General features: G+C 38.6%; 1 protein-coding gene across 7 annotated transcripts in view; it reads left to right on the top strand.

Annotated features, from left to right (window-relative positions):
• ARID4A (AT-rich interaction domain 4A) overlaps positions 1 to 25,537 on the top strand; it is a 67,856-nt gene that overhangs the window by 25,940 nt on the left and 16,379 nt on the right. For all 7 annotated transcript variants that reach the window (XM_034770136.1, XM_034770133.1, XM_034770137.1 and 4 more), the window contains exons 10-17: positions 758 to 831; positions 3,112 to 3,278; positions 12,602 to 12,674; positions 15,275 to 15,369; positions 15,497 to 15,594; positions 17,510 to 17,738; positions 21,866 to 22,116; positions 24,858 to 25,055. In XM_034770136.1, the coding sequence (XP_034626027.1) occupies positions 758 to 831; positions 3,112 to 3,278; positions 12,602 to 12,674; positions 15,275 to 15,369; positions 15,497 to 15,594; positions 17,510 to 17,738; positions 21,866 to 22,116; positions 24,858 to 25,055 (1,185 nt within the window). The remainder of the gene's footprint in view (positions 1 to 757; positions 832 to 3,111; positions 3,279 to 12,601; positions 12,675 to 15,274; positions 15,370 to 15,496; positions 15,595 to 17,509; positions 17,739 to 21,865; positions 22,117 to 24,857; positions 25,056 to 25,537) is intronic.

A 25,537-nucleotide genomic window follows, 5' to 3' on the forward strand; every position in this document is an offset into this window, starting at 1 on the left:
AACTGGTCTTGAAATTGCTTTGAGAGATCAGATCTCTGTAGCATGCCCTAAAATTTGTATTTAAAAAGTAAATGTGCAGTATTTCTTTAAAATATTATGAAATATAGTAAAAGGTTATATTGTAAGCTGACATCCAATTCTTGTTCTTCCTTGCATTAATTCCCTCAAATGAAGCCTGCTCTACAAGTCCTCTCCCTCCAAAGTGCTCAGTTCAGTGCCATATCCTCTGTTACACCACATGCTAACATGTCTTCCTTTGTCATCCCATCCCTTCTTAACATGACCTCTAACTAACATTGGCAAAAGTAAGGAAATGTAGAGATAAAACTTTGTTTCTACTGTATATTGGTGCTACAGACATTAACTCAGTGCGTGATTGAGAGTGATGGCAAAATATTTGGACGGAGTTTTAATTTGCTCCATGGCATGGTGTGGGTTTTAAAAGAAAAATTAAAAATATTTACAATATTTTTATCTTTAAAAATATAACAGCTCTGTAACTATAACAGATTAAATTATATTTTTTAATTAAAAAGGCACTTTTGATGACTTTGGGAATGAGAATTGGGAGTTTCTGTGCTATTGCTAGTGTATATTGTGTTAGTGCATATATCCGGCGATGCTTTAGGTATAATTCTAAAAGTTGAAAGTGAATGAAGGGTCTTGAATTTTGAGAAATCACTTTTTTCATAAATGGAGTACTCCTTGACTTATTCCTATTTTATTTTATTTTATTAAATACTTTCCTCTCTTCCAGTTATTCAATAGCAAGAAAGGACATCAAAGAACTAGATGTAAACCTATCAAAATCTGATCTGTCTGCTAAAAAAGGTATATTAGAATAATTCTTCTCTGGCTTAAAAAACAAATCAGTTGTGTAATGCAATATTGAACCTTCTGCTGGTATGTGACTAGAGTTAATTGCTATCAGTTTACCATTGGAGGGTTACAGTGAACACTAATAATACTGCTATATACTATAATGCTACTATTTAGCATTTTAACAGTGCTTTGCTAAGAAGCACTGGCAGCTATTGCTTCATACTTAAGATGGTAACCAAGCTTCCATTATAAGTCTGATTTGTTTGGGGAGGGGAGTTCCCTCTGCAAAATCCACCCAAGTTATATTGGCCTCCAAACTGGTAGTTTATGCCTGGACCTGAGGTAGAAATATTCTACCGAATTTGAAGTTCCTTTATACATGGGATTCCTGAATTATGGCACTCTAAAAATAGAACTGTTCACTAGAATTCAAAAAGTCTCCTTTGTTGTTGTTGTTGTTTTTCCTTATGGAGGCTTCCTAAGGAAAAAAGAGAATTTTACCTCCTAGGTAAGGGTAGGAAAGGACTTGTATGTCACAGGAGGGCTTGCCAAGCAAGGGCTTGTCCACAAAGAGTCTTTTGCAAACCACAGAGGGTTCATCAGTTACAGAAGCCAGGGAGGTATTAGTGCTCCCCAAACCTTCTACAGCAGCACTGAGCAGGTCCTTGGTGTTCCCGCCTCTATCTATTTTAAGTACCTGCATGGCCCCCATTACTATAGTATCCAAGTGCCTGAGTCTTTAATGTATTTATCCTTGCAAACACCTGTGTGAGCAAGGACCGTTATCCCCATTTTACAGTCGGGGAACTGAGGCACAGAGAGACTAAGTGACATGCCCAGGATTACACAGAAAGTCTGTGGTGGAGCTGGAAACAACTTGAGTCTCCAGAATCCCAGACCAGCACTGATAACCATTGAACCATCCTTCCTCTGCTTCTTCCACAGTCCCCAACCAAAAATCATCCTCTCCCCTCCCTGCCAAATGTCTAGGCCTCAGAGGGGCTCACAAGCTTGAGTCCAAAAAGACTTACTGGGCCACTGATGCAGGTACTCAGGTGAAGCCCTACTCCACCATTCCAAAGATCTGTGGGAGGCTGGCTGTATTAAGTGAGCGTTAGTGAGTGTGAGGAAGGTATATGTTAGTGAGTATCAGGGAGTTGGGAGGATATGGGGAATCTCCACTCCTATAGTTTCTCAAAGTCTCCTTTTACTCCCCAACCCCATGTTGGGAGTATTTAAAAAAAAAAAAAAAAAAAAAAAGGAATATCCACACAAAAGCACTAACATTATAGTAAAAAGAACAGGAGTACTTGTGGCACCTTAGAGACTGACCAATTTATTAGAGCATAAGCTTTCGTGGTCTACAGCCCACTTCTTCGGATGCATATAACATTATAGTGTGGATACCTATCAGTGGGTTTAGATGTGTATTGCCTTAATATTTGGATTTTTTGTTTCAACCTCTAACACTAGAAACCAAATATGTCCATAGGGACGGTTGCCATGATTGAGAGATACAATCATATTGCATTAACTCAACCCCCTGGGGATGCTCTGAGGGAATAAAGAAACTTCTACTATATTATCACCCATAACAATTTATTTTAAAACCCTACAGTCATACATGACCCATACTGAAGAATTATAGGCAAATGGGCATACTGAAGGCAGTCATTCATTCCTTACCATTAAATGTCTTATCCTACAAAGTGCTGAGGTCACTCAAAGCCTCTCATATGAGAAGCGTATGCTTTGATCATGAAATTGGAGCACTAATACTGTATTAAAAGAGCAAATGATAATGTGGTGAGAAATCGTCACACTTAGCATAAGAGACATGTATGTATGAAGCAAATATTTCAACCGATGTTCTATGATGCTTGTTTCTGATAAAGTTGGATGTAAGATGAAGATGATAACTCTGCCCTAGAGGGGCCTGCCTAAGATCACATTGTACTTGTCAAATAGCACCTAAATTAACTCTGAATTCCATGGATTTCCAGTATTTGTGTTTTTAATCTAACATTCCTGAAAGCTAAAATGTGCTCATACTATGAAGATGTGCTTGCAACCATAACTTCATCCTAAATTTTTGTGTGTGGGATAAATGATCGTGTTTAAACTTTTAATTCACTTTTCACCACCTATTGACAATTCAGCTCTGAATTTTCTCTCCCCCCCCCCCCATTATAATTTGAAAAAAAAAAAAAAAAAATTAGGAATATTTTGTAATTTACATAATTTTGAGTTAAACTTAGTACCTGGAACACTGGGCATTTTTCTCTATAGGGTTACAGGAAGCAAGCACTTTCTTAAACACAAAAGCTGTTCCTGATAACTGGAAAATGGACATGAGTGAAATCCTGGAGTCCTCCAGCAGTGATGAGGAAGATGGCGCTGCTGCAGAAAGTGATGAAGAGGAAGACAAAGTGGAAGAAAAGGAGGAAGAAGTAGTGGTAAGTCTATTTTTATATTGGAAACAATTATGTGATTAGAAATGGTAGATACAGAATTTAAATGTCCAAAGACACTTTAGTTACCAAAGTTGTGATCTCAAACTTGGCTTACTCACTTTGGAGTTTTCAGACCTGTTTAGCTTCCCTTCACAACTGTGCTTAATGGTATCTGTTTGCAACTGCAGATATTCTGCCATTATCCAATGCACAAATTTGAGACAAATCTCAGAAATAAGTCAGCAAACTTTGTTGGAGAAGGTCTGGGTCAGAAATATGCAGATAGGGAAAGGAAATAAAATTTGATAGCTGTCTGAATAATAACCTAGTGCTGATTTAAAATGTAACATGCTTCTAAAATCCAAGATCCTCTTGAATGATGAATACTTCCAGTCAGAGAAGGTAATAAAATGCCAAAACAAAAATATTGGGCACAGTAGAGGAAAGTGGTAGGTGGATGGACTATCCCCTATTATAACTATTTGTTAGCTCTCTAAGAACCTCAGAATTTTATGCTAAATATCTTTGTAGATAATATTTCAGTAAAGCTTTCTTTAGATATTAACATTTTTTAAATTATGGAATGATAATGTTATTGTCTAATATATACTTTAAATTCAATTCATTGTACAAGTGTCTGTCACAGAAGTATTCATAAAATGATCCAGTTACTCAGTTTCCATAAAGTAAAGCATCATCTGTCCTCATGTAATCAAAAATGAATTTATGGAATTTCCTTTAATTTTTGTCTGGTTTTAAATCTTACAGAATTAGATTTACTTTAGAAATAGTTCTTTGTAAGTTTGTGTACCATACATGGAACCAGGAGATTCATTATATAGAAAAGGAAAGCAAACTTTCTGTTTTTAAAGAAGGTCAAATATCGTTTCCCTTTCACTTCCCCTGTAGTATGTGGTTTTGTCACACTGAAAACAGAATGGCTGTTCATACTTAGAGGCAGACTGCCTACAGTGTTGCCATAGTAACATACTGTTGGTTTCAAGTGAGCATGCTCAGGAAAGAGAGGAAGATTTAGCAGAGGCTTGGCAGCCTGCCAGTGAGGCTTGCCAGATGCTTTGAAATGGACTGTCTCTTTCTTTTCCTTTCATGTAATGTCTGATTTTTATATGGAAGAGAATGTAAGTAATGCTATATAACTGCGGATGTCGTGCAGTGAGAGAGAAAGAAAGCAAATATTTGGAAGTCAGGATGAAATATGTCCAGGCACTGGGCAGATTAGGTAGAAGGGAAATATAACCATTTTTCATTTGAGAGAAAATGCAGCTCATAGGTAAGGAGTTTGTGTTTTAACCTGCAACGTTAACATTTTTCATGATTAAGAATGTGGATTTGACTTGGAGTTCAAGGTTTCTGATCTGTGAACAATGTGGTATAGCATGTAGCCAAGGGTAAATGTTTCCTTGTTTAAAAAAATAAAATAAAAACCTATTTTTAGATATTAATGTTATGCCTTAGTAATAGTGTTCTGAAAAATGGAGGAGTTGTCCATATGAAAATATTGATATGGTTAGGTAAATATGAGGATGAATGTGCATAGAATATAAAATCCCACTGGGTTTTTTCTTCTGTATGTAGTGATAAGAATTGTATAGGCCACATTTTGCAGGGTGTGAACTGTTGCAGTCTGCGTTGATCTGTATTAACGTTTGTTAAAATTGCATACTCCCAGTCAGATTTTTGTGTGTGTTTGTGTTTGTTTTTTTTAAAAGATGGCTTAATCGGCTTCTAGTATAATTTTTGGTGTCATTTTACAATGGATGTTGTCTAAAAGTGCAGTATGCTTCAAACAAAGAAGGGGGAGGGGTAGCTTTGTTTAAAAACAAAACAGCATTCTTATAAAACAAATGGGGTTTTCATTTCTGATGCTAAGAAAATAATCTGTTGATCAAGGAAAGGGAGGTAAAGCATTCCAGAGATGTAGATATGTCCGTAGGAAAAGCTGTAGGATCCATTGTTTCCAGGTGACAAGTAAAGATATAAAAATAAAGGGATCATAAAGCTCTCTAGTGGAGCATAGATATATATATATATTTTTTTTAGATTGTCTGAGCAGAGCTGTCATTCTTGACTATGAAGTCAAAAATCTTGATTATTCTTTTATAATAGTCTAATCTTAATTATTTAATTGTGGGCAAAGCTCAATATTTCTGCTAAAGAGAGAGAATTTAGGAATTGTGATTTTTTTTTTCCTTTAAGGGTTTTTTTCAAAACGTCACTAATCTGGGATGCAGACCTAAGGGAGCTAATGCATAAAAGACTGTTGTCTTGGCTATGTATGATTATAAATGTTGAATCACTCAAATTTTAATCAAGGTCAAAATAACCTCATTCCCATTTCTGTCAGAATATCCTCAATTCATCTTCTGTTTTGGGACTCTGAGTCACTCTGTTCTATTTTTTTTTTTTTTTTTTTAATTTACCATGGTGGTGCAGTAATGGCCTAGCTGCCAACAGGCATGGAAGGCCTTTCTCAGATAAATGACATGGAGTCCCCTTAACTCTACAAATATATATTTAATACATACCCACCATATTGTCAGTCAAATCCAAAGGATAGTCTTATTATGGAGTCAGAACAGACAGGCCTAATGTAGTTGTTCGTGATTATAGAACCTAGTATTTTCTCGCAGCTGGATTAGGATCCATAATTTTGCTTTGACACACTTTTTTGTGATGCCTTTAGTGATTTGGTAGTGGTTCAGTACAAGGAGTAATTTAGGATAAGCACCAAGATATTTTGGTGTCACTGCATAGTCCCTTCAGGATCTGAGAATATGGGATCAACATGGTGGTACCCGGATGGTTCTCTCTCCTGTTGGAGGTAACTTATGAGTGTGGGATTCTTTACAGTTGGCAGTGCAGGAGGAAAATCTGGAGATAGCCTTCGCATTGACATCTATATTTAAATTTTAGAAGAACATTGACATGTGTCATGTTGCATAATGAGTTTCTCAAAAGGTTAAATTTGGGAGACTTTTTTGCAGTAATTTCAAAATACTGCATAGCAGCCCTAAGTTACTGTATTGCTTTCAACTTATACTTGGATACTTGTTTAAATAATGAAACTGACTTTTTGTTACTATTATTTTTGTTATTCCTTTTGGTTGAATAAGATAACTTTTCCCATTTGGAAGTGAATGGTTAGTTTGAATCTAGCCACAGGTCTGTTGGCTATAAACGTTTGTATTCAATTTGTAAATTTAAAAATCTGCAGTAAGAGTGTGCTACATGCATATTAGGATGTAACAGCCATTCTGAGGATAAATTGGAATTAGAGGTATAAAAATTTGAAACTCTTCTATATCATTGGCTGCATTGAAAACATTCCAGAAGCTCAAGGTCTGTCTCTAATATGCATGTCTTATTAAAAATCAAAAATATGTACAAGCATATTATTTTCTTGCACTTCTACTCTTCTGTCAAGGAAGATGGCAATTGCTAGTTGTTTACCAGGAAATAAAAATGTCCAATGATTAACTTTTTCCTTGCCCTGTGTTTAAAGGGGAGACTGCCTGCAGCTTGCAGTTTGATCTTTTGAGTCTCTTTGGACATTTTTCCTGTGGACAAATCAAGCCCTCTTCATGCATTTAGTTAAAATATATTTATTCCTTTTGTTGAGTCAGAAGCAACAAAAGGAATTCCTATATATCGAGCGTATGCGTTTGATTTTATGTGTAGGATTTCAAAGAGTTACCGTAAGACATAATATTAAATGATGATTGGATCAAAGGGCAAGAGATTTGGAGGGTGGGGCGTTGTGGGAAGGGAGGAATGGTGTATAAGGCCCTCAATGTTCAGGTTTGGACAGTGTACCATGACTGAATTTAACTGCTATTGCCCCTGGGGCGGTAGTGTTTTGTTTTATTATCCCTTTGGATTTTTCATCTCTTCTTATCCTTTTAAATTTTTAGAAGCAGGAAGAGTTAAGAACATAGCAACAGTGCTAGCCCGATTGCTCCCTAAGTGTCTCCCACTTAGTGTCAAGAGGAATTGGTTAGCAGACCTGTATCTTTTTCATGGAGAGTCTTCCTAATGGGAGATATTGCAGAAGCTGGCCAGTTCATGGGAAATATGGGGGGAACAGGTCACTATGCTGGCCATCCTTTAAAGGTGTCTGTCTCATATGAGATCAGAAGTAAGTTGTTTCCCATTTGAAAATGAAACTTTGGTGCCTAACTCACTTCCTGCTGTTTGAAAATAAGAACTGGAAGATCCAGGAGGATATGGTGGCAGAGGGTGGGCTCTGTTCTCAGGGCAGTGGCAAGTACCTGGTCATGCTCCTGGTAGCAAATTATAGATTTCTTGTCATGTGAATTTACCCTACTGAAATCTTCAACAGGGGGGAAAGATGGCCCATTTAAATGATGACTCTGAGGAGTTTTTTCAAAATAAGACATGTTCTAAGGAAGTCAAATTCCTAAATGCTGAATCAGGAGCGTGGTGTAGCATCACTTTTTCCAACACCCTTCAGATCCCTGTTTCACAGAAAGGCAACAATACACTATGATAAGAGCATAGAACGTGTAATTATAATCGAAAAATTGCTACCTAGAAAGTTTCATATAATACTTCCAGATTTGCAGATATATATAAAAAATGGATGACATGTTCAGCGTTTTCCTGTGTGAAATTAGTTGTTTGGTCAAAGTCCGCTTCCCAATGGACAGGTATTTGCATCATAAATATCATCACAGTTGGCACCCTTGTTGGCACTCTGAGCAGACAAACCAGTGACTGAATGGGCATGATGGCTGGACTGCCTTTTAGCCTGTAGAGGAGATGTCCTCCAGTTAACACAGAGTCACGTCACTGCCCACCACCAGTGCAAGAAAGCTTTCCCTGCTATACCTGCTCTGTGGATAAGTAGAGGATTTCAGTCCTAAGGATTTTCATTCCTGATACCTTTCACCAGCATTAAATTTACATCAGGTGGGGGATGGCTGGCATGTGTGCAAATATTTGAAACCCATGAATTACATTTTAGAAATAGAGATTTGGGATTCTTGTACATGACTAACGACTTCTAATGCTGCTTCCAGATTGCCACTAGTCACAGACTTCTCTAATGTTGCTTCCAGATTGCCACTAGTCACAGACTTCTCTAATGTTTAAATGGTTTTCAGAGGCAAGATAAAAATGTTATCTGAAGCAGTCCATCACTGGTGTCAAGTGTGTGTGTTTTAGGATAGCATATAAAATCTGAGTCTAAAAATTGCATACAAGGCTGTCACAATTTCAAAGCTATTCAGCAAGAAACAGCTTCTTTAAGATACATGGATTTACATAACAGGTAAGTAGCAAATGTAAATGTAATACCACACAACATATATTTACAAGTGACAAATTCACTAATCTAAAGTAACTAATTTTTCCAAGATTTCTGATTACTGTTTGAGTTTGTGGTTTATAGTGCACCCTGTTGTAAAACTAGACATTTTATATACAGTTTTCATCTTCAAAGTTCTATATGAACATTGTAGTCTTATAATACCCTTCGGAGTTACCTATATTAACCCCATTGTACAGATAAGATGAGGCAGAGAGAGGTTAAAAGATTGAAGTATGTAGCTAAATCGTTGGGCCTCGCTCACCCTTTATTAGAGCCTGTTTGTGGGAAAAGGATGTAAATGAGAAACCAAACTACTGTGGAACTGGAAATTTTCAGAGAAAATTATTTGCACAGATTTTATCTATGAAATTCTGAAGCCTTCTGGTGAAAATATCTGGACTTGAGAAGAGAGGGGACTGCTGCTTGGTATGCAGCATTCCTGCTATCTACCGCAGGGGGTGGCATGAATGCCATGCTTAGAAGTGCAGTGTTCAGGCTACCTACCAACAGAAATATGGCTCTCCTCAATGGTGACAGGTGGTGGCAATAGCATTTCTGAGATTCTGCAATGTTTATTCATACCTGGAGGCTGCAGCAGGAGGAATGGGGAAGAGAAGCCAAAGGACCTGCTCTGTGACCCACTTTGGGGTCCCAACCCACAGTTTGAGAACTGCTGGAATATCCCAGAACTAAGTGGCTAGAATACTTTCCTGAGAGGTAGGATTCAAACAGGGGTCTCCCTTCTTCCTGAATGGCACGGGAACTGAACTTGGGTCTCTCAGGATATGTCTACACTGCAATAAAAAAACCTGTGGCACAGAGTCTGAGAGCCAGGGTCAGCTGACTTGGGCTCATGGGGCTCAGGCTGTGGGACTAAAAATAGCAACGTAGACTTTAGGCTCAGTCTGGGCCCTGGGCTCTGAGACCCACCCCCATCGAGGGGTCTCAGATCTCAAATTCCAGCCTGAGCCTGAACATCTACACTGCAGTTTTAGAGCCCTGCAGCCCAAGCCCTGCAAGCCTAGGCCAGCTGTGATCGTGCCCTGGGTTTTTTATTGCAGTGTAGATATACCCTCACATGTCAATGAATGCTCTAATCACAGGGCTAAAAGTTATAAGGTGGAGTATTGCCGCCACCATCACCACCTCCTCCTTTCAGATTTTGAATGAGACCTGATCGGGGGAAGGGATAGCTCAGTGGTTTGAGCATGGCCTGTTAAACCCAGGGTTGTGAGCTCAATCCTTGAGGGGTCCACTTAGGAATCTGGGGCAAAAAATCAGTACTTGGTCCTGCTAGTGAAGGCAGGGGGCTGGACTCAATGACCTTTCAGGGTCCCTTCCAGTTCTATGAGATAGGTATATCTCCATATATTATTATTAATATTAAATATCTGATAGGTGGTCTCTAAGCATATCTACTGGACTGGGCCCTGCACCCTTGTTAGGAGGGCAAATGCCAATCTTCCCCTGGTTGTATAAAACTCTGGGTGCCTCGACACCTAGAGGGAGATTGCAGTGTGTGTGCCTAGAGGCAGAAACATCTGTGATGAGGGAAATTTTACTCTGAAAATATAGGTGCTTGGGTGAGTTTAGGCACCAACAGGGTTCGGTGGGAGTTCTGTGCATTGCAGTGGAGCCTGAAACTGGGACTTGTGCGCCTATATACCTTTTGTGAATCTGAGCCTTTGTGCCTATATTCATCTGTAAAACAGGAATAATAAAACTTCCTTTGTCTTGTCTATTCAGACTGTAGGTTTTTCAGGGAAGGACTGTGTCTCTCGATGTCTAACATCTAGCAAAATGGGGCCCCAATTGGTTGAGGCTATCATTACAGAAATAATAATTCATCACTCAGGAGCAAGGATGTTCCCTTAGGGACATTAAGCCCATGAAGCCTGGAGGGCAGTTGATAATTGAAATGAAACCCTGCTTCAGAACAGCAGGTGGTGACCTGGGAACCACTTGCACCAAAGACACACAGAGAGGGTATAAGGATAGCATACAGATAGCCTAATGTGAAATGCTCTCCAGCATCAACTCATGAGTCTTTGTTTCACCTGGTCTGCTGTCCAGTGACTGCTGTCCAGTGACTGGTATAGGTGCATCAACTGTCCTAACTCTTCCTTCTGTTTTCCACGCTCCCCATAGATAGTGATTCACTTGGTCTTCCTGCTCCTGTTTCCTTGGGCTGTACAGTTTTTCATCTTTGCCTTTTGTTTAACTTCAGGTGAAGATACTGAGAGACTGTTAATATTTAAATATCTGCTCATGGAAGAGCTATTTCTAGCCAACATTTTCATTGTTTTAGGGGATCTGTCCACAAGAATAAACAGTTCAAGGTGGAAGTGCTTCTGAATTCTGAAGATATCTAGCACTTGTAATGCTTTTTATCCATAGGTATAAAAGCCTTTTACAGTAAATGGTGAGATCTATTAATTGCAATGTTAAGATTACATAGTTTAATATTTTGAAAAGCAGGAAATATAAAAGCTAAGGTTCCTATGCACTAATAAATATGCAGCATTGTCTGTGTGATTCTATTGTTAATTTTATAGCTTACTTGTATGTCTGTTAAATGTATACCATAGAATATACAGGATGAGCAAAATGGCCACTATAACATTATATAATTTTGTGGGTTTGCATTTAATTTCCTTGTTTCTTTTCTAAGAAAAATCAGAAGAGAAGAAACACAAACTATCTCTGTAGAATAATGTCAGTATTTAAATGGCCCCCATTGGGCTCTGGACATTACAGCTCATTGAAGCAAGCAGCATGAAGAAGGGGTGAACTAATACCGATGCTTCACAGGAGGCTGTTTTTCAGTTAACAAGGCAGTGGTGTATCAGTTTAGATTGCAATGGCTCTATTTTCACAACAGAAAATTAGGAATGTAATTTTATTAAAATGAAAGCTTAGAATTTGCTGAATGCAGACCAAACTGAAACTGAGATCAGTAACCTTTCTATTGCTTTCCCCTTCCTCTCAAAACTGTCTGTGATTTTTCTACTAATGATACAGTGGTAGGGTTTTATTTTTGACTTTTTCTGTACATCTTTCCTCTGAGATAGCCACTTTTGCACAGACAGCCTCACCAGCAATCCTTAAGCCTACCAGGCTGGGCAGGAAGAATGTGGCATACATAAGATGTTGCAGGGAGCAAGACCTCATTAGGCTCTAAAATCTCAGAATCCCACTGAACATGCTCAAAAGTGATTTTTTTCTCGTAACTTTTATTTATTCTAACATTTTCCCTTTGAACATAGCAAAGGCTTTACTTCACATTGTGGACTATCCAAGTCAAAGTTTAGCTGTGTTTATCCGGGGTGGCAGTGTAAGAATAGTAGAGGTAAAAAGAAAACAGGATAGATAACATACATTCTGCTGTTCTGAATTATACAAGTGACTCCTGAGATGTTTCCAGAGATGACCTCTTTGAGCTGAGACCAAGCATGGAAAGTTTCATTCCCCAAGGGATTTCTTTCCCCTCCTCCCCCAGAAATGTATGAGCATCTGAAGATATAGGGGCTGTTACAATGGAATCCATTTTGCAACCTTGACTATAGTTTTTCTACTGGGGAAAGCTAGAATTCATGTTAACTGCTGTAGTCTTTTAAATAACACATTCAATATTAGATTTTACTGTATGACATCACGTAATATATTAGTGCAGGCCACATCATACCCCTAATGGATTGAGGATCCCACTGCTCTGTATTTTCTTTTTCTCCAGTTGAGACTCCAGCATATGGGGTTTTGAACCTTCAGAGGGGAACCAACCAAGTTAGTCTTCCTCATCTTATTTAAACTTTTGCCCATTTGTGTGGCTAGCCCTTTCTGATGGGTTTATTTTCTGGATATCATATCCTTATGGGTGAACAATTGTAGCTTGGCTTTTTTGTGCAAATGAATTGTTTGGGATCTGACTGTCCATATGCATCTAATATTTTCAATATGTCTCCCTTTGTTTTGACAGCCTGAGGAAGAGCTTGATCCTGAAGAGAGGGACAACTTCCTCCAACAGCTTTACAAGTTTATGGAAGACAGAGGTAATACATTGCTTAACTTATTATCTTTTGTGTACCCAACCCATTTAAAAAAATTATTTTTAAATTTAATGTGTTGTATCATGTTATCACCCTTGCATCAGGGAAACATGTATATTCCAATAACTAAACCTACAGATGAAAACATTTGTAACCATTTTCAAGTGGGGCAAGTCGTCTTATTTCAGATGCTTATCAGCATAACACACAGACAAAAGCAAACCCTGACTAATTGATGTTTGGTTTTCTGTTGTTGTTTGTGTGTGTTGGGTTTTTTTAGACAGTTCTTGATGAGCTAGAACCAAAGTATTTCTGAAATAGCCTCTGAGTTGGTGTCCCTCTATGGCAGCTATGGCTGGCAACTCTGATTTGGAGGATAAAAACACTTGGAGACTTGGCCCTGGGTTGTGGAACTTTCAGCCATCAGAAATCTGGAAATGTGCCATTTTTAAGTCTTGTTGCAAAGCTGTCCTAATCACTCACAGACATTCTACTAGTAGTGGAGCAACAGTGTCATTTACCTGGAAAACAACCTAAGCAATCCAGCTTGGTTCAATAGTTAGAATAAGGAAGGAGTTGATTTGCTGCTTTTCTCGACAGAATTAGACCGGTCTGTTATGTACATGATGGTTAGATGCTATAATGGCAAAGAATATATTGGAAGAGCTGCAGATACCTTCATATATAGTACAGTGCTTTGCCCTCCTCCCAGTTTCACCTTCCTTAGAACCGCAAATTTCAGTGGCTTATGCAATACTAGTTTTCCAATTTCAGGGAGGCAACCAGTTCTAACACCCTGAGCATTTCTAAAGGCATTGAAGCCAGAAAATAGGTTATCCTTTCAGCAAATAACATATTGTGCCCACACATTTTATGCTCAGAAATGGCTGTCTTTTTTAATATAAAAAGTTTCACTCCTGTGTTTGCAAACTGGTTTTGATCAATAGCAAAATTGAAAAAATTGTACAAATAAGACTAGACTCTCTTTAGATACTTTTGTCAAAAATTAGCAGGTCTTTTCCACAGGGTAGAAAATATCTTTTAAATTTTTTTGTAAGCACTGTATGTACTAAAAACTGCTATTTGACCAATTCGTAGATCCCCAAATTGCCAGGCTCCAAAATGATTCCATAGCAGTGGTGACATTACAGCATAGTATAGCAAAGCACGTGTGGTTGTATCTGGATTTAAAAGGACTGGGGTTGAAAGGAGTAAGTTTAGAATCAGTTACATGCTGAATACCTTCTCTGCCCTTTGGTGAACAAGGGAAGAGTGCATAAAAGTTCGTAAAATGTTACAGTAATCTATAGCAATAAATGTTGATAGAAAAACACACAAAAGGGAGACAGACTATATTAGTTCAGACAAAATGGTTTCACAATCTTTAAGTATAATTAAAAAAAATATGGCAGGTCACCATTTTAAGTAGGCTGGTCTTCTCTTTAATAAGGTATTTTCCAATCCACAGAGGCTTAATGGAGTAGTACCTAGCCTGTTCAGTCTTGCCACTTGCCTATCACAAATATGTCAGTGGGTCATGTATTTGTTATGGCAAGCTTTTCTGGAGTTCATCCAGCATCACTTTGAAGACCATGCCATGTGGAATTAGCACTCTCGGGGGGAGTGGGGCGAGGGGGAAAGAGAGGGAGGGAAAGGAGGGGCTTCGGAGAAAAGCGTGTTATGTGTAAGCAATACTAGCTTCTTTATAATGTGATTCTTCTACTTCTGTTACTGTCCTTTCTCCTCTTCCTTCATTGTGGGGTGTCACCCTGACTCAAGTGCTGTTAGTCCAGGAAGCAGGGAGAGACTGTGTAGGCAGCTGTGGAACGTGGAGAAAACAAGGAAAGTAACAGAGCAGTAAAAGTAAAGACCCAGTCCCGAGACAAACTGATATTGCTTAAAGATAGTATTTCATGGAAAAAAGGGGGCCTCCTTTTCTACCTTGGCAGGGAGGAGCAGCAACTTCATCAATGTTCAGCCCTTAGCCCTGTTTATTTCTGGCCTCCTCTTTCACAATTAATAGATTCTCGTTTCCTACCTGATTCCCAACTCTTAGTTTAGTTTCATACTCTTATCTCCACACACACATTTGTCTCTCTTGCCACCTTTTCCACCATTTCACATTCTGACCCTTTAATTTAATTTTCTACTCCATGTCCCCTTCACCCAAACATTTGATGTTCTTCTCTTTATCGACTCCCACACCCTACCATTTACCAGGCTTTTCCTTAGCAATTCTGATAGGCTGTCCTTCCATGTTTTGGCTGCCCTTCTGTGTTTTGCCTGCTGTTTGGGTAAGGGCAGCTAATCAGATGGGGTTTTCCCGAGAGATTTGAGGAGGGTCAGAAAACCTGTGTAGTTTGCAGGCCTATGATGTCAAACATTATAATAACTCACCTAGAACCAACCAGATGGTGACGCAAAAGCTGAGCATGACCATTAGTTGGGAGCAACTGACTTGGGATGTCTTTTTATGGGTAAAAATATTATTACAGACACTACATTGAAAAATGTACCAGCAATCAAGTGTGTGCTATGGGATGGAAGAGAAGTTTGCTCATCTGCATGGTAACTTTATTTATTTGTATTCTTATGTTAATTAGGTACTCCTATCAATAAACCTCCTGTTCTGGGCTACAAGGATCTTAATCTCTTCAAACTTTTTAGACTGGTGTATCAACAGGGTGGGTGTGACAATGTAAGTGTCAAATTTTTCTTAAGCAAAACATCTATTTGTGCTCTTGAAAATTATGGTTACAGTTCTAGTGTCCCAGTAAATTTTGTTCTTAATTTTCCTGGTTAACAAATAAAACTTACTTTTCCAGATTGACAGCGGTGCTGTATGGAAGCAAATTTATATGGACCTTGGCATTCCTATTTTGAACTCCGCTGCTTCCTACAATGTAAAAACTGCTTATAGAAAGTAAGTTATATCTTATTAGATGATTGAATGAATGGTTTTATGAATATGGAAAATCTGAAAAGTGGCATGAACACTTTATTTTGATAGCTCAGCAGTTGATATTAGTAGACAAGTAAGTGTTTCACATTCTCTTCTTATGTTGCTACATTAATTTTGCCAGATTTTAAGAAGTTCTTGCAAACAAGGTCCGGAGTTCTGCAGTGAGAGTGGTGCTTAGCGTCCTCCACTTCCATTCACTACAAAGGGGAGTAGGTGTTGGGCACCATGTAGGGTCTTGCAGTTGCAGTTTCTTAGAACATGGAAGCTTGTTTTAGAGCAGGAAATCTCCATTGTTGGCATGTGGTGTTACTGTTTTGGAATATAGCAATGAAAACTGCTATACAATCAGTTTGCAATTTATGCTTACCAACACGGACAGACTCTGTCCTCAGATGCACACACATTCTACTTCCATTGAGATTTGTGATAGCTGCATGCTATGGGCAGAGCTTTCCATTTATTTGCTCCAGACTTTTAAACTTTCTGTACAATGTAGCTAGAAATAAGTGTGTTGCAGAAGTAATCTTTCAAACCTCAGTGCAGAAATTTTGGTTATACCTTTATAGATCTGTAGATGATGGCTTTCAGACACACTTACATTGTTAGCTACAGTATAAGAGTAGGAGGAGTGGTGGTGACCACTTGAGTTAAGGCTGCATATGCCTTTTCATTCTAACCCCTGATGTTCAGTTGTATTTTCATTTTTGATACTTACACCTTCTGGGCTGAAATGTTTCAGGCTCACTTTCTAAGTAGAGTGGACTTTCTTCTTCTTTTTTTCCTCCTGAAAGGTTGAGCAAATATAGTTCAGTGTTTTGAGTAAAAGGAGAAATTGAGCTCTGCATGTGGGAAGCAGGGGGAATGTTTTCCCCAATTCTGAAGAACTTATTTTGTTGTTGTTGTTGTTTAAGAAAACAATCAGAACAATTGATTGTTGTGTGATTGGCACCAGTATCAGGAGTGGCTTAAGTTAAGGTTACAGATGCAACATTAATTCTCATTGTGCATTTGCAGTACAAAAGTCTTTAATGACATGGTTGCATTTTGTTTCTCAAATACAATATATCATATGTTTTCTAAGCCTTAGATTAATGTGCATTCTCTCTTTTACAGTTGTGTATGCCAGACAGCTCATTAAAGTAATCATTTGAAAAGTACATAGCAAACTATTGCTGATTAAGAAGAAAAGTGAAAATTTGCAGGCATATATTGCCCACCTAAATTTTGCAGCTAAACTAGCTTAGTGGTTAACTACCTCATTCTCTGACTTGAACCTATTGAAAGTTGTGCTTGTTGAATAGCAGGTGACAAAGGGTCTCATCCTACTCATTGAAGTAAATGAAAATGAAACTATTCAGATTGTCTTCAATGGGAGTTGAGCTGGGTACTAATTTAAGATGCATATTTTACAGAGAAAAGTATTTAGCATGCAAAAATTAGTAAAGTTGTGACAGACCATTATGACATTGAAAACACTCTAACAATATAAGAATGGAAAAAAATATTGCAAGGTGATTCTAAGATTGTAGAAGCAATTGTGTGAGAAACAGTATAGCATGATGTGCTGTTGATGGTCTGAATGCTTAAGCAAATGGAACAGAATTAAAGCTGTGCACGTGCAATGTTAAACTTAGTCACTCAAATATGATTGCTTAATCATGCTACCTCAAAATCTCTTAACATAGGATTGAGGCTTTTATTGTTTGGTTTGGGGTTTTGGGGGTTGTTGGTTTTTTTTTTTGTTTTTTTTCAGGAATTAGTGCTCTTCTCTTGCACTTCTGCGAGCAAGAAAATGAAGAATTTGTTTGCAGTTCAGTGAAATGAAAATCAGATATGCATTGGTAAAAATGTAATGAAACTTTGTTTTCATATGTAGGTATCTTTATGGTTTTGAAGAATACTGCCGCTCTGCAAACATTCAGTTCAGGACCATCCATCATAATGAACCAAAAGTGGTAGAAGACATTCAGAAACAAGAAGAACCAATGGAGGAAAGTGTAAAAGAGGAACAAGAAATGCTTCCAGCAGAAGTAAAAAATGAAGCAGAAGAAAATGATTCCAGCAGCGAAAGTGAAAAAGAAGAAATAGAATTAAGATCCCCGAGAGTAAGTAGTCTGATTTGAGGGTGTTTTTTTTTTAATTTATGTGCTAAATAGAACTGGGTGTCCTTAATAGTTCACTGATATGAGATTTCTCTAGAGGATTGGCTGTACATGGGAATTGCCATACTTGTACAAACACAAGAGCCACATACTGGATAACACAGGCTTCCATTCACATATCAAGACAATGTTCCACTGTTTACACTGGCTTCCCATTGAATATAGTCCATTTCAAGTTCTCTCTTGATGGTCAAAACCCTCCAGGAGATTGACTAAGCTACCTGAGATCATCTTTAGACAAAGGAAATGCAGTAGATCTAATCTACCTAGATTTCAGTAATGCATTTGAGAAGATGGGGATAAGGAACTGGTTAAAGGGGAGACTGCAATGGGTCATACTGAAAGGTGAACTGTCAGGCTGGAATGTGTTTACTAGTGGAGTTCCTCAGGGATTAGTTTTGGGACCAACCTTATTTAACATTTTTATTACTGACCATGGCACAAAAAGTAGGAATGTGCTAATAAAATTTTCAGATGATACAAAGTTGGGAGGTATTGCCAATATGGAGAAGGACCAGAATATCATACAAGATGACTGGATGACCTTGAAAACTGGAGTAATAGAGATGGGATAAAATTTAATAGTGCAAGATCATGCACTTGGGGACTAACAACAAGAACTTTTGCTACAAGCTGAGTACGTATCAGTTGGAAATGACAGAGGAGGAGAAAGACCTGGATAACGATGAGCCACCAATGTGATATGGCCACAGGATAACGATGAGCCACCAATGTGATATGGCCGTGAAAAGGCTAATGCAATCCTAGGATGCATCAGGCGACGTATTTCCAGTAGAGACAGGGAAGTGTTAGTACCATTATACAAGGCACAGGTGAAACCTCATCTGGAATACTATGTGAAGTTTTGGTCTCCCATGTTTAAGAAAGATGAATTCAAACTGGAACAGGTGCAGAGAAGGGCTACTAGGATATTTGAAGGAATGGAAAACCTACCTTATGAGAGGAGCCTCAAAGAGTTTGGCTTCTTTAGCCTAACCAAAAGAAGGCTGGGGGGAAAATTACTCTATAAAAAAAACATCAGAGGGATAAATGCCAGGGAAGGAGAGAAGTTATTTCAGTTAAGTGCCAATGTGGACACAAGAACAAATGGATATAAACTGGCCATCAACAAGTTTAGGCTTAGAATTAGATGAAGTTTTCTAACCATTAGAGGAGTAAAGTTCTGGAGCAGCCTTTTAAGTGGAGTAGTTGGGACAAAAAAACTAACTGGCTTCAAGACTGAGCTTGATAAGCTTATGGAGGGGATGGTATGATGAGACTGCCTACAATGGCATGTAGCTGATCTGCAATTGCTAGCAGCAAATATCTCCTCTAATGGCTGGTAGTGGACACTAGCTGGGGAGGGCTCTGAGTTACTACAGACAATTCTTTCCCAGTTGTCTGGCTGGTGGGTCTTGCCCTCATGCTCCGGGCCTAACTGATCGCTATATTTGGGATCGGGAAGGAATTTTCCCCTGGGTCAGATTATCTGAGACTCTGGGGGGTTTTCACCTTCCTCGGTACTGTGGGGCATAGGTCACTTGCAAGTTTAAACTAGTGTAAACAGTGGATTCTCTGTAACTTGAAGTCTTTACCTCATGATTTGAGGACTTCAGTAACTCAGCCAAAGGTTAGGGGTCTGTTACAGGAATGGGTGAGTGAGGTTCTGTGCCCTGCAATGTGCAGGAGGTCAGACTAGATGATTGTGATGGTTCCTTCTGACTTAGATTTTGTTTCCCTGCACAACCATGACTTTCATCAACAGCTGTGTTCCACCAGAACCATAAAACTATCACCAAATGGGGTAGACTTGTGAACATGAGAGAATTTTCACAGGAGCTGGACCTAGATTGTGTCATTTCCTCTTGCAAGAGATAAGAATGAGCAGACCCCTCACAGCTTTAAGTACCAAATGTAAACCCCATCTCTTTGACCTAGTGTTCTCATGTTATCTCTCTTTTAAAAAATAAATAAAAATCTTCAGCCTTTCAACTCATTCACATATGCAGAGAAGGGAATGGAGGGATAGTGAGTTTTTTGTTTGATGTCTTTATTTTTATTTTTTTATTTTGAGTATTGCTTGAATGCTGTGGTGATGAGGGCCATGTCAGCAGGTACATAAATACATCAGTGACCCATCTAATTTAGTGTTCAATCAAAAGTAGAATATAAGAAAATATTTAAAAGAATTTTTCCTTCGTTGGAACAAGAAATTAACTGTCTGAGTTATCTAGATTAACTGGCTAGAACTCTGGCTAGTTCTATTAAGGAAGTTACTATGTGTTCATTGATTAAAACTAGTACACTGAAAGGGAAAGAAATGTTACTTCTGACAGTTACCAAAGAACAAAGAATGTTTCCAGTTAAAATATTTAATAATGCACATTTAGTATCTCATATCCTTGTGATGTAAGCTAGCTATACACCTCTACCTCGATATAGCGCTGTCCTCGGGAGACAAAAAATCTTACCGCGTTATAGGTGAAACCACGTTATATCGAACTTGCTTTGATCCACCGAAGTGTGCAGCCCCGCCCCCTTGGAGCACTGCTTTACCGTGTTGTATCCGAATTCGTGTCATATCGGGTTGCGTTATATTGGGGTAGAGGTGTAACATCAGAAGTTTGTTTCCTATTGAAGTTTTTTGGTGACTAGATTCTGTCAGGGTATTAAATGGTTGATAGAAAGGGTCTTATTAAATGAAAATAAAAATACTGTGAGCATATGCTTACTGGAAATGCTACTTAAAATGCGGTAAATGTACTGAATCAATAGTTTAAAAGATGTGGTTTCTACAATAGTATAAATATACAATATTTAGCTTTAGACAAGCACTGAAAATATGAAAAGATAATACCGACCAATCACCTATGATTATCTCTAACTTGATCACCTTCCAGCATGCTGCAAAAGCTGTTTTTATTTGACAGGGTGTTGGAGGAAGGTTGTGGGTCAGGAGAGAAGATGGAGTGGAAGGGTTTTTTTATGCTGCTTTGACTTATTGGATGGCAAAGTTAACCTGTTAATTCAGCCAACCAGCAGCATTAAATAATATGTAGATAATGTTATTGTATGTGACTATGTAATACTTCCAGGTGGTTGCCATTATGTTGCTATACATTTAATTATTAGGGCACCTACTGGGTTTGATTGTTGTTTGAATAATAAATACATTCTAACAGAAGGATATATGTTCTGAGTACAAAAATGTGACGCTACCAAAAAGAGCACCTAGGCCGCTTACTAATAAAACAATAAGCCCATAACAGTTAAGACCCCCCTTCCCCCAAACTCACCAGCTATCCCCACTGCTGTTCTTTACCCCTTTGGAAATTCCAGTGGTCTTGCAGCATGCTCTGAAGGCAAACAAATCTAGAGAGACAAGGTCGGTGAGGTAATATCTGTTATTGGACCAACTTACGTTGATGAGAGAGACAAGCGTTCAAATTTACACACAGCTTTTCATCAGGCCCAGACCTGAAGTAGAGCTCTGTGTAAGCTCAAAAGCTGGTGTCTCTCACCAATAGAAGTTGGTCCAATAACAGATATTACATCACCCACTTTGTCCCTCTAATATCCTGGGACCATCACGTCTATAACAACACTGCATACAAATCTGGGTCCTGTCAGACCAAGGAGAGCAATTTCCAGAATTGAGGATCCCTTGTGGAAAATGCCTTGTGAGCATCTCTGTCCCTTTTAAACCATGGGACTATCAACTCAAGTTGTTCCACTTACCACAACTGCCATAGTCAGCTAGGGAAGGTGATATTTCATGTGTTCAGGGACTACAGGCCTTGTAGATCTAAACAAATTCCTTTAAAATTCACCTGGAAACTAATGAAAAGCTAGAACTCTGATATTGGAATGCCATAATTGTAAACAGAATGCACACAATGTTTTTTAAATTTATAAATATGTGATAACTCAAATGCAAAACTTCACATTGGCCTCCAATCTGTCTTCTGTACAGGAAAAATAAATATACTTCAGTGCACAGGATGCACCGCATAACCTCCTCTGCCCTGAACATGACAATGCTTGTTTAACAGATTGCGTTTCTATCTTAGGGACGGAGGAGACTTGCTCGCGATGCAATAACTACTAAAAAAGAAACTGAAGAGGATAAAATGCAGGACAAATTAAAAGATAGCAACAAAGAAAATAAAGATGTAGAGGAAACACTTGAGAATGCAGAGAAGAAAGAAAATGAGACATCACTCGGGAGAAAGAACACACCAAAGCAAAAAGAGAAGAAAATGAAAAAACAAGAGGAATCTGATAAAGAATCTGATGAAGAGGAAGAGAGAAGGCAAGAGAGGTACATATTAACTTACATCTGCTCTTTAAAAGAATGCCTGTGTGGTGGTACAGCGGCACTCTGTATTGCTGAGTACAAGGGAGATTTAGGATTCCATTTCTGGAGATCAGACGTGAATCAAGTCCATGATTTTCACACACACACACACACCCATCACAATTTCCCCCTCCTTGTGCATCTCCAAGACAGCAGAGGTCTGCTGTACCTGAGGGAGGATTTTTCCCTGGAGATGGCAGGTAGTATTTCCACTGTCCTCTTCCTCCAAGGGTTCGGTCAGGAAGGGCAGAATTCTAGTTTTGGGGGCCATACAGGAGTTTATCCTGAGAATGCTTCCCTGGAGGTGTATTGAATCAGTGCATCCTTGGATGTTCTAGCTCTGTTCTCATCCCAGCCCTACTTCTGGGCTGCTTTAGCCAAGAGTGTCACCACCCCCCTCAGTTGCACACAATATTCACTGCTATATCACTTCTCTGGATGGACTTCTGTCACTGCAGGCTTGGATTATATTGGTATTTGTGCACAGTAGTACACGCAAGCACTAGCTAGGTGTTGTGCTTGGTGTTGTACAACCATGTAGTGATAGATGGTTTCCCACACTCTGTCTTGTCTATTTATATTGTATGATTTGGGGTAGAAAGTGGATGTAACATACAAGCAAAGTGGCTAATGATGATGGGCAAATGTCCAACTTGCGCTTGTTTCCATTTTTATTTAAATGTATTTAGAGGGCAGGAGGGGATGAATTAATAAGAGAAAAGGAGAAATGAAGGGGAAGGGGGACTAAAAATGAAAAGGGGAGATGGATTGAAGAGGCAGAGAAGGAGAGAGGGCAACATGGAGGACAAGGAGAGAGGGGCGGGCAACAGAACAATGTGGGAGAATGAGGAGATGTTGGAGTAATGAGCCAAGTGGTAGAAAATAGCAGCCATAGTACAAACTGAGAGGCAGAATTGGTTTAAATCACTGCTGTCCAGGGGTTGTGAAAACAGGCTAGGCCTCTCTCTTCCCACCCTGCTAGTCCTGACTACCCCCTTGCTCCATTCAGGGATTGGGTTTGCTCCTTGTGACATCGTTCTTCCTCTTTTCTAGCCCATGGAAAGGGGAGGAGTGCACTTGGGGCACAAGCTGAGAGTGAATCAAGCCTGATGACTTTTTGTTTCAAGCAAGGAGAATGTGTTGGCTGCATCATCTCCGTATCATTTCCATATGAGGAGAGATTAATAAGGCTGGGACTTTTCAGCTTGGAAAAGAGATGACTGTGGGTGGATATGATAGAGATCTATAAAATCATGACTAGAGTGGAGAAAATAAATAAGGAAGTATTTCTTCACACAATGCACAATCAGCCTGTGGAACTCTTTGCCAGAGGATGTTGTGAAGGCGTAGACTATATAACAGGGTTCAAAAAAGAACTAGATAAGTTCCTGGAGGATAGGTCAATGGCTATTAACCAGGATTGGCAGGGATGGTGTCAATAGTCTCTGTTTGCCAGAAACTGGGAATGAGTGACGGGATGGATCATTGTTCTCTTCATTCCCTCTGAAGCACCTGGCATTTGCCACTGTTGGAAGACAGGATACTGGGCTAGATGGACCTTTGGCCATACTGGGTCAGACCATTCTGATGTTCTCATTTTGATGCACTCATGGAAAAAAACTGTGACTTCAAAGAAGGCTGTGCCTTCAGTCAAAAGAAAGATCTTGTAGAATAACACAGCAAGCAAAAATTCCATTCAAACATAGATACAGTGTGGGTGTACAGTAGGTTGCATAGGTGTATTACATATATCTACAGTCTTTTAGTCATCTTTCTTGTAAGTACTTGATGCCTTGGTTATCATCTTTCCTTTTAGTGTAAACTGTTATTGCTGCAAAATAGGTTATAGTCAGAGATGAACTAACATTTATCTTTTGTAAAAAGCAAGCTGCGCTTTTTCTGTCTATTTTGTCTGCTTGTGGTTCCTTATAGTTTTAGGTTTTGCTTCTATTCCAAATTATTTATTTAAAAGGCACGAAAGTATGTAGATCAGATGAGACATTGGTTTTTGAAAAGACATTTTCAGGCACCTAGTCCTTGTTATGGATCTTTCCTTAAGTTAAATGGTAGATAAAAATTCTTAGCCTCTTTTTTAAAATTATATCCTGGATAAAGGCATTTATTGTAACCTTGTGTTTGCCACTATTTGCTTCAGTGGAACTGCTTAGATAGCCACAAAAAGCCCATTACATTGACAGTGCAAATGTCTCGTATAACTTGAAAGAAAATTGTGAAAGGTGGAAAAATTTAAAATAACACATCAGAAGCAAATATTAAGAATTAAAGTTAGTGTATCCTTGCTCAGCACCTTCTGTTTCACTTGAGCTTCAAAACAGTGAGTTAATGTAATATATTTTCTCCACCTTTCTGTGATCTCCATATGTTTCAGAGGATAAACGTTAAAGCTTTGAGATAGTTATGCACATAATAAATCATGTTAAAATTTGTGAATTGTGAATAAATCCGATGCATCATTTTTAACACTTCTGATTTATGCAAAACAGAGTGGAGGTGTCTGACTTGAATAAGTTATGACCAGCCCTCTTTTTTATGCATTGCACTTCATGAAGCAAGGAACTCCCTACTGCAAACTTTTATCTTCTCCTTCCTCTGATTAGAAAGGGAATACTTAACTATGCTTTGGAAATGTTAGGTCTGATTGTAATTAAATAATCAATGGGCATTATAAATATACCTTGCTACAGGGAGGAAATTGAAAACAAAGGAGAATCAGAAGGGGAGGAAGATGAGGAGGACTCGGAGCCCTGTCTAACAGGAACCAAAGTGAAAGTAAAATATGGACGTGGAAAAACTCAGAAAATTTATGAAGCCAGTATTAAAAGCACAGAAATTGATGATGGAGAGGTTTTATATTTAGTACATTACTATGGCTGGAATGTAAGGTAAGAAGGAGAAATTACTGGTTAACTTCATTTTAGTTTACTAAAATAATTGTTGTATTCAGAGATTTTTTTTTTTTTTTTTAAGAGAATGTCATCAAAGGGGGAAGAGTAATGGGTCTCTTGTCCCTGCAGTGAATTAGTATTGCACAATAGGGTCAGATCCTGCTAAAACTTTTTCATGTGAGTACCCTCACTCACATATGAGTAATCCTATTGAAGCCAATGGAATTACGCATGTGTGTAAGTGTTTGCTGGATTTTGGTCCATCTCTGCATAAAACTGTGAGTAGTACTGTTACATTAAATTGGAGTTCTTGTGGGAATAAATCCGATATCTGGTAATAATTGTCACCAGGATCAGACCTTTGGCGAATATAGTGAGCTATGAAAGTGACTTTTAAATTAGTCTTGCCTTTTAAGAAAGTGGTGGTGTGCTTCTAGATATCACCCTGAGTATTAGAAACAGTATTGTGTTTAGTAGTA

Source organism: Trachemys scripta, chromosome 4 (genome assembly GCF_013100865.1).
Source record: "Trachemys scripta elegans isolate TJP31775 chromosome 4, CAS_Tse_1.0, whole genome shotgun sequence".
NCBI lineage: Eukaryota > Metazoa > Chordata > Testudines > Emydidae > Trachemys > Trachemys scripta.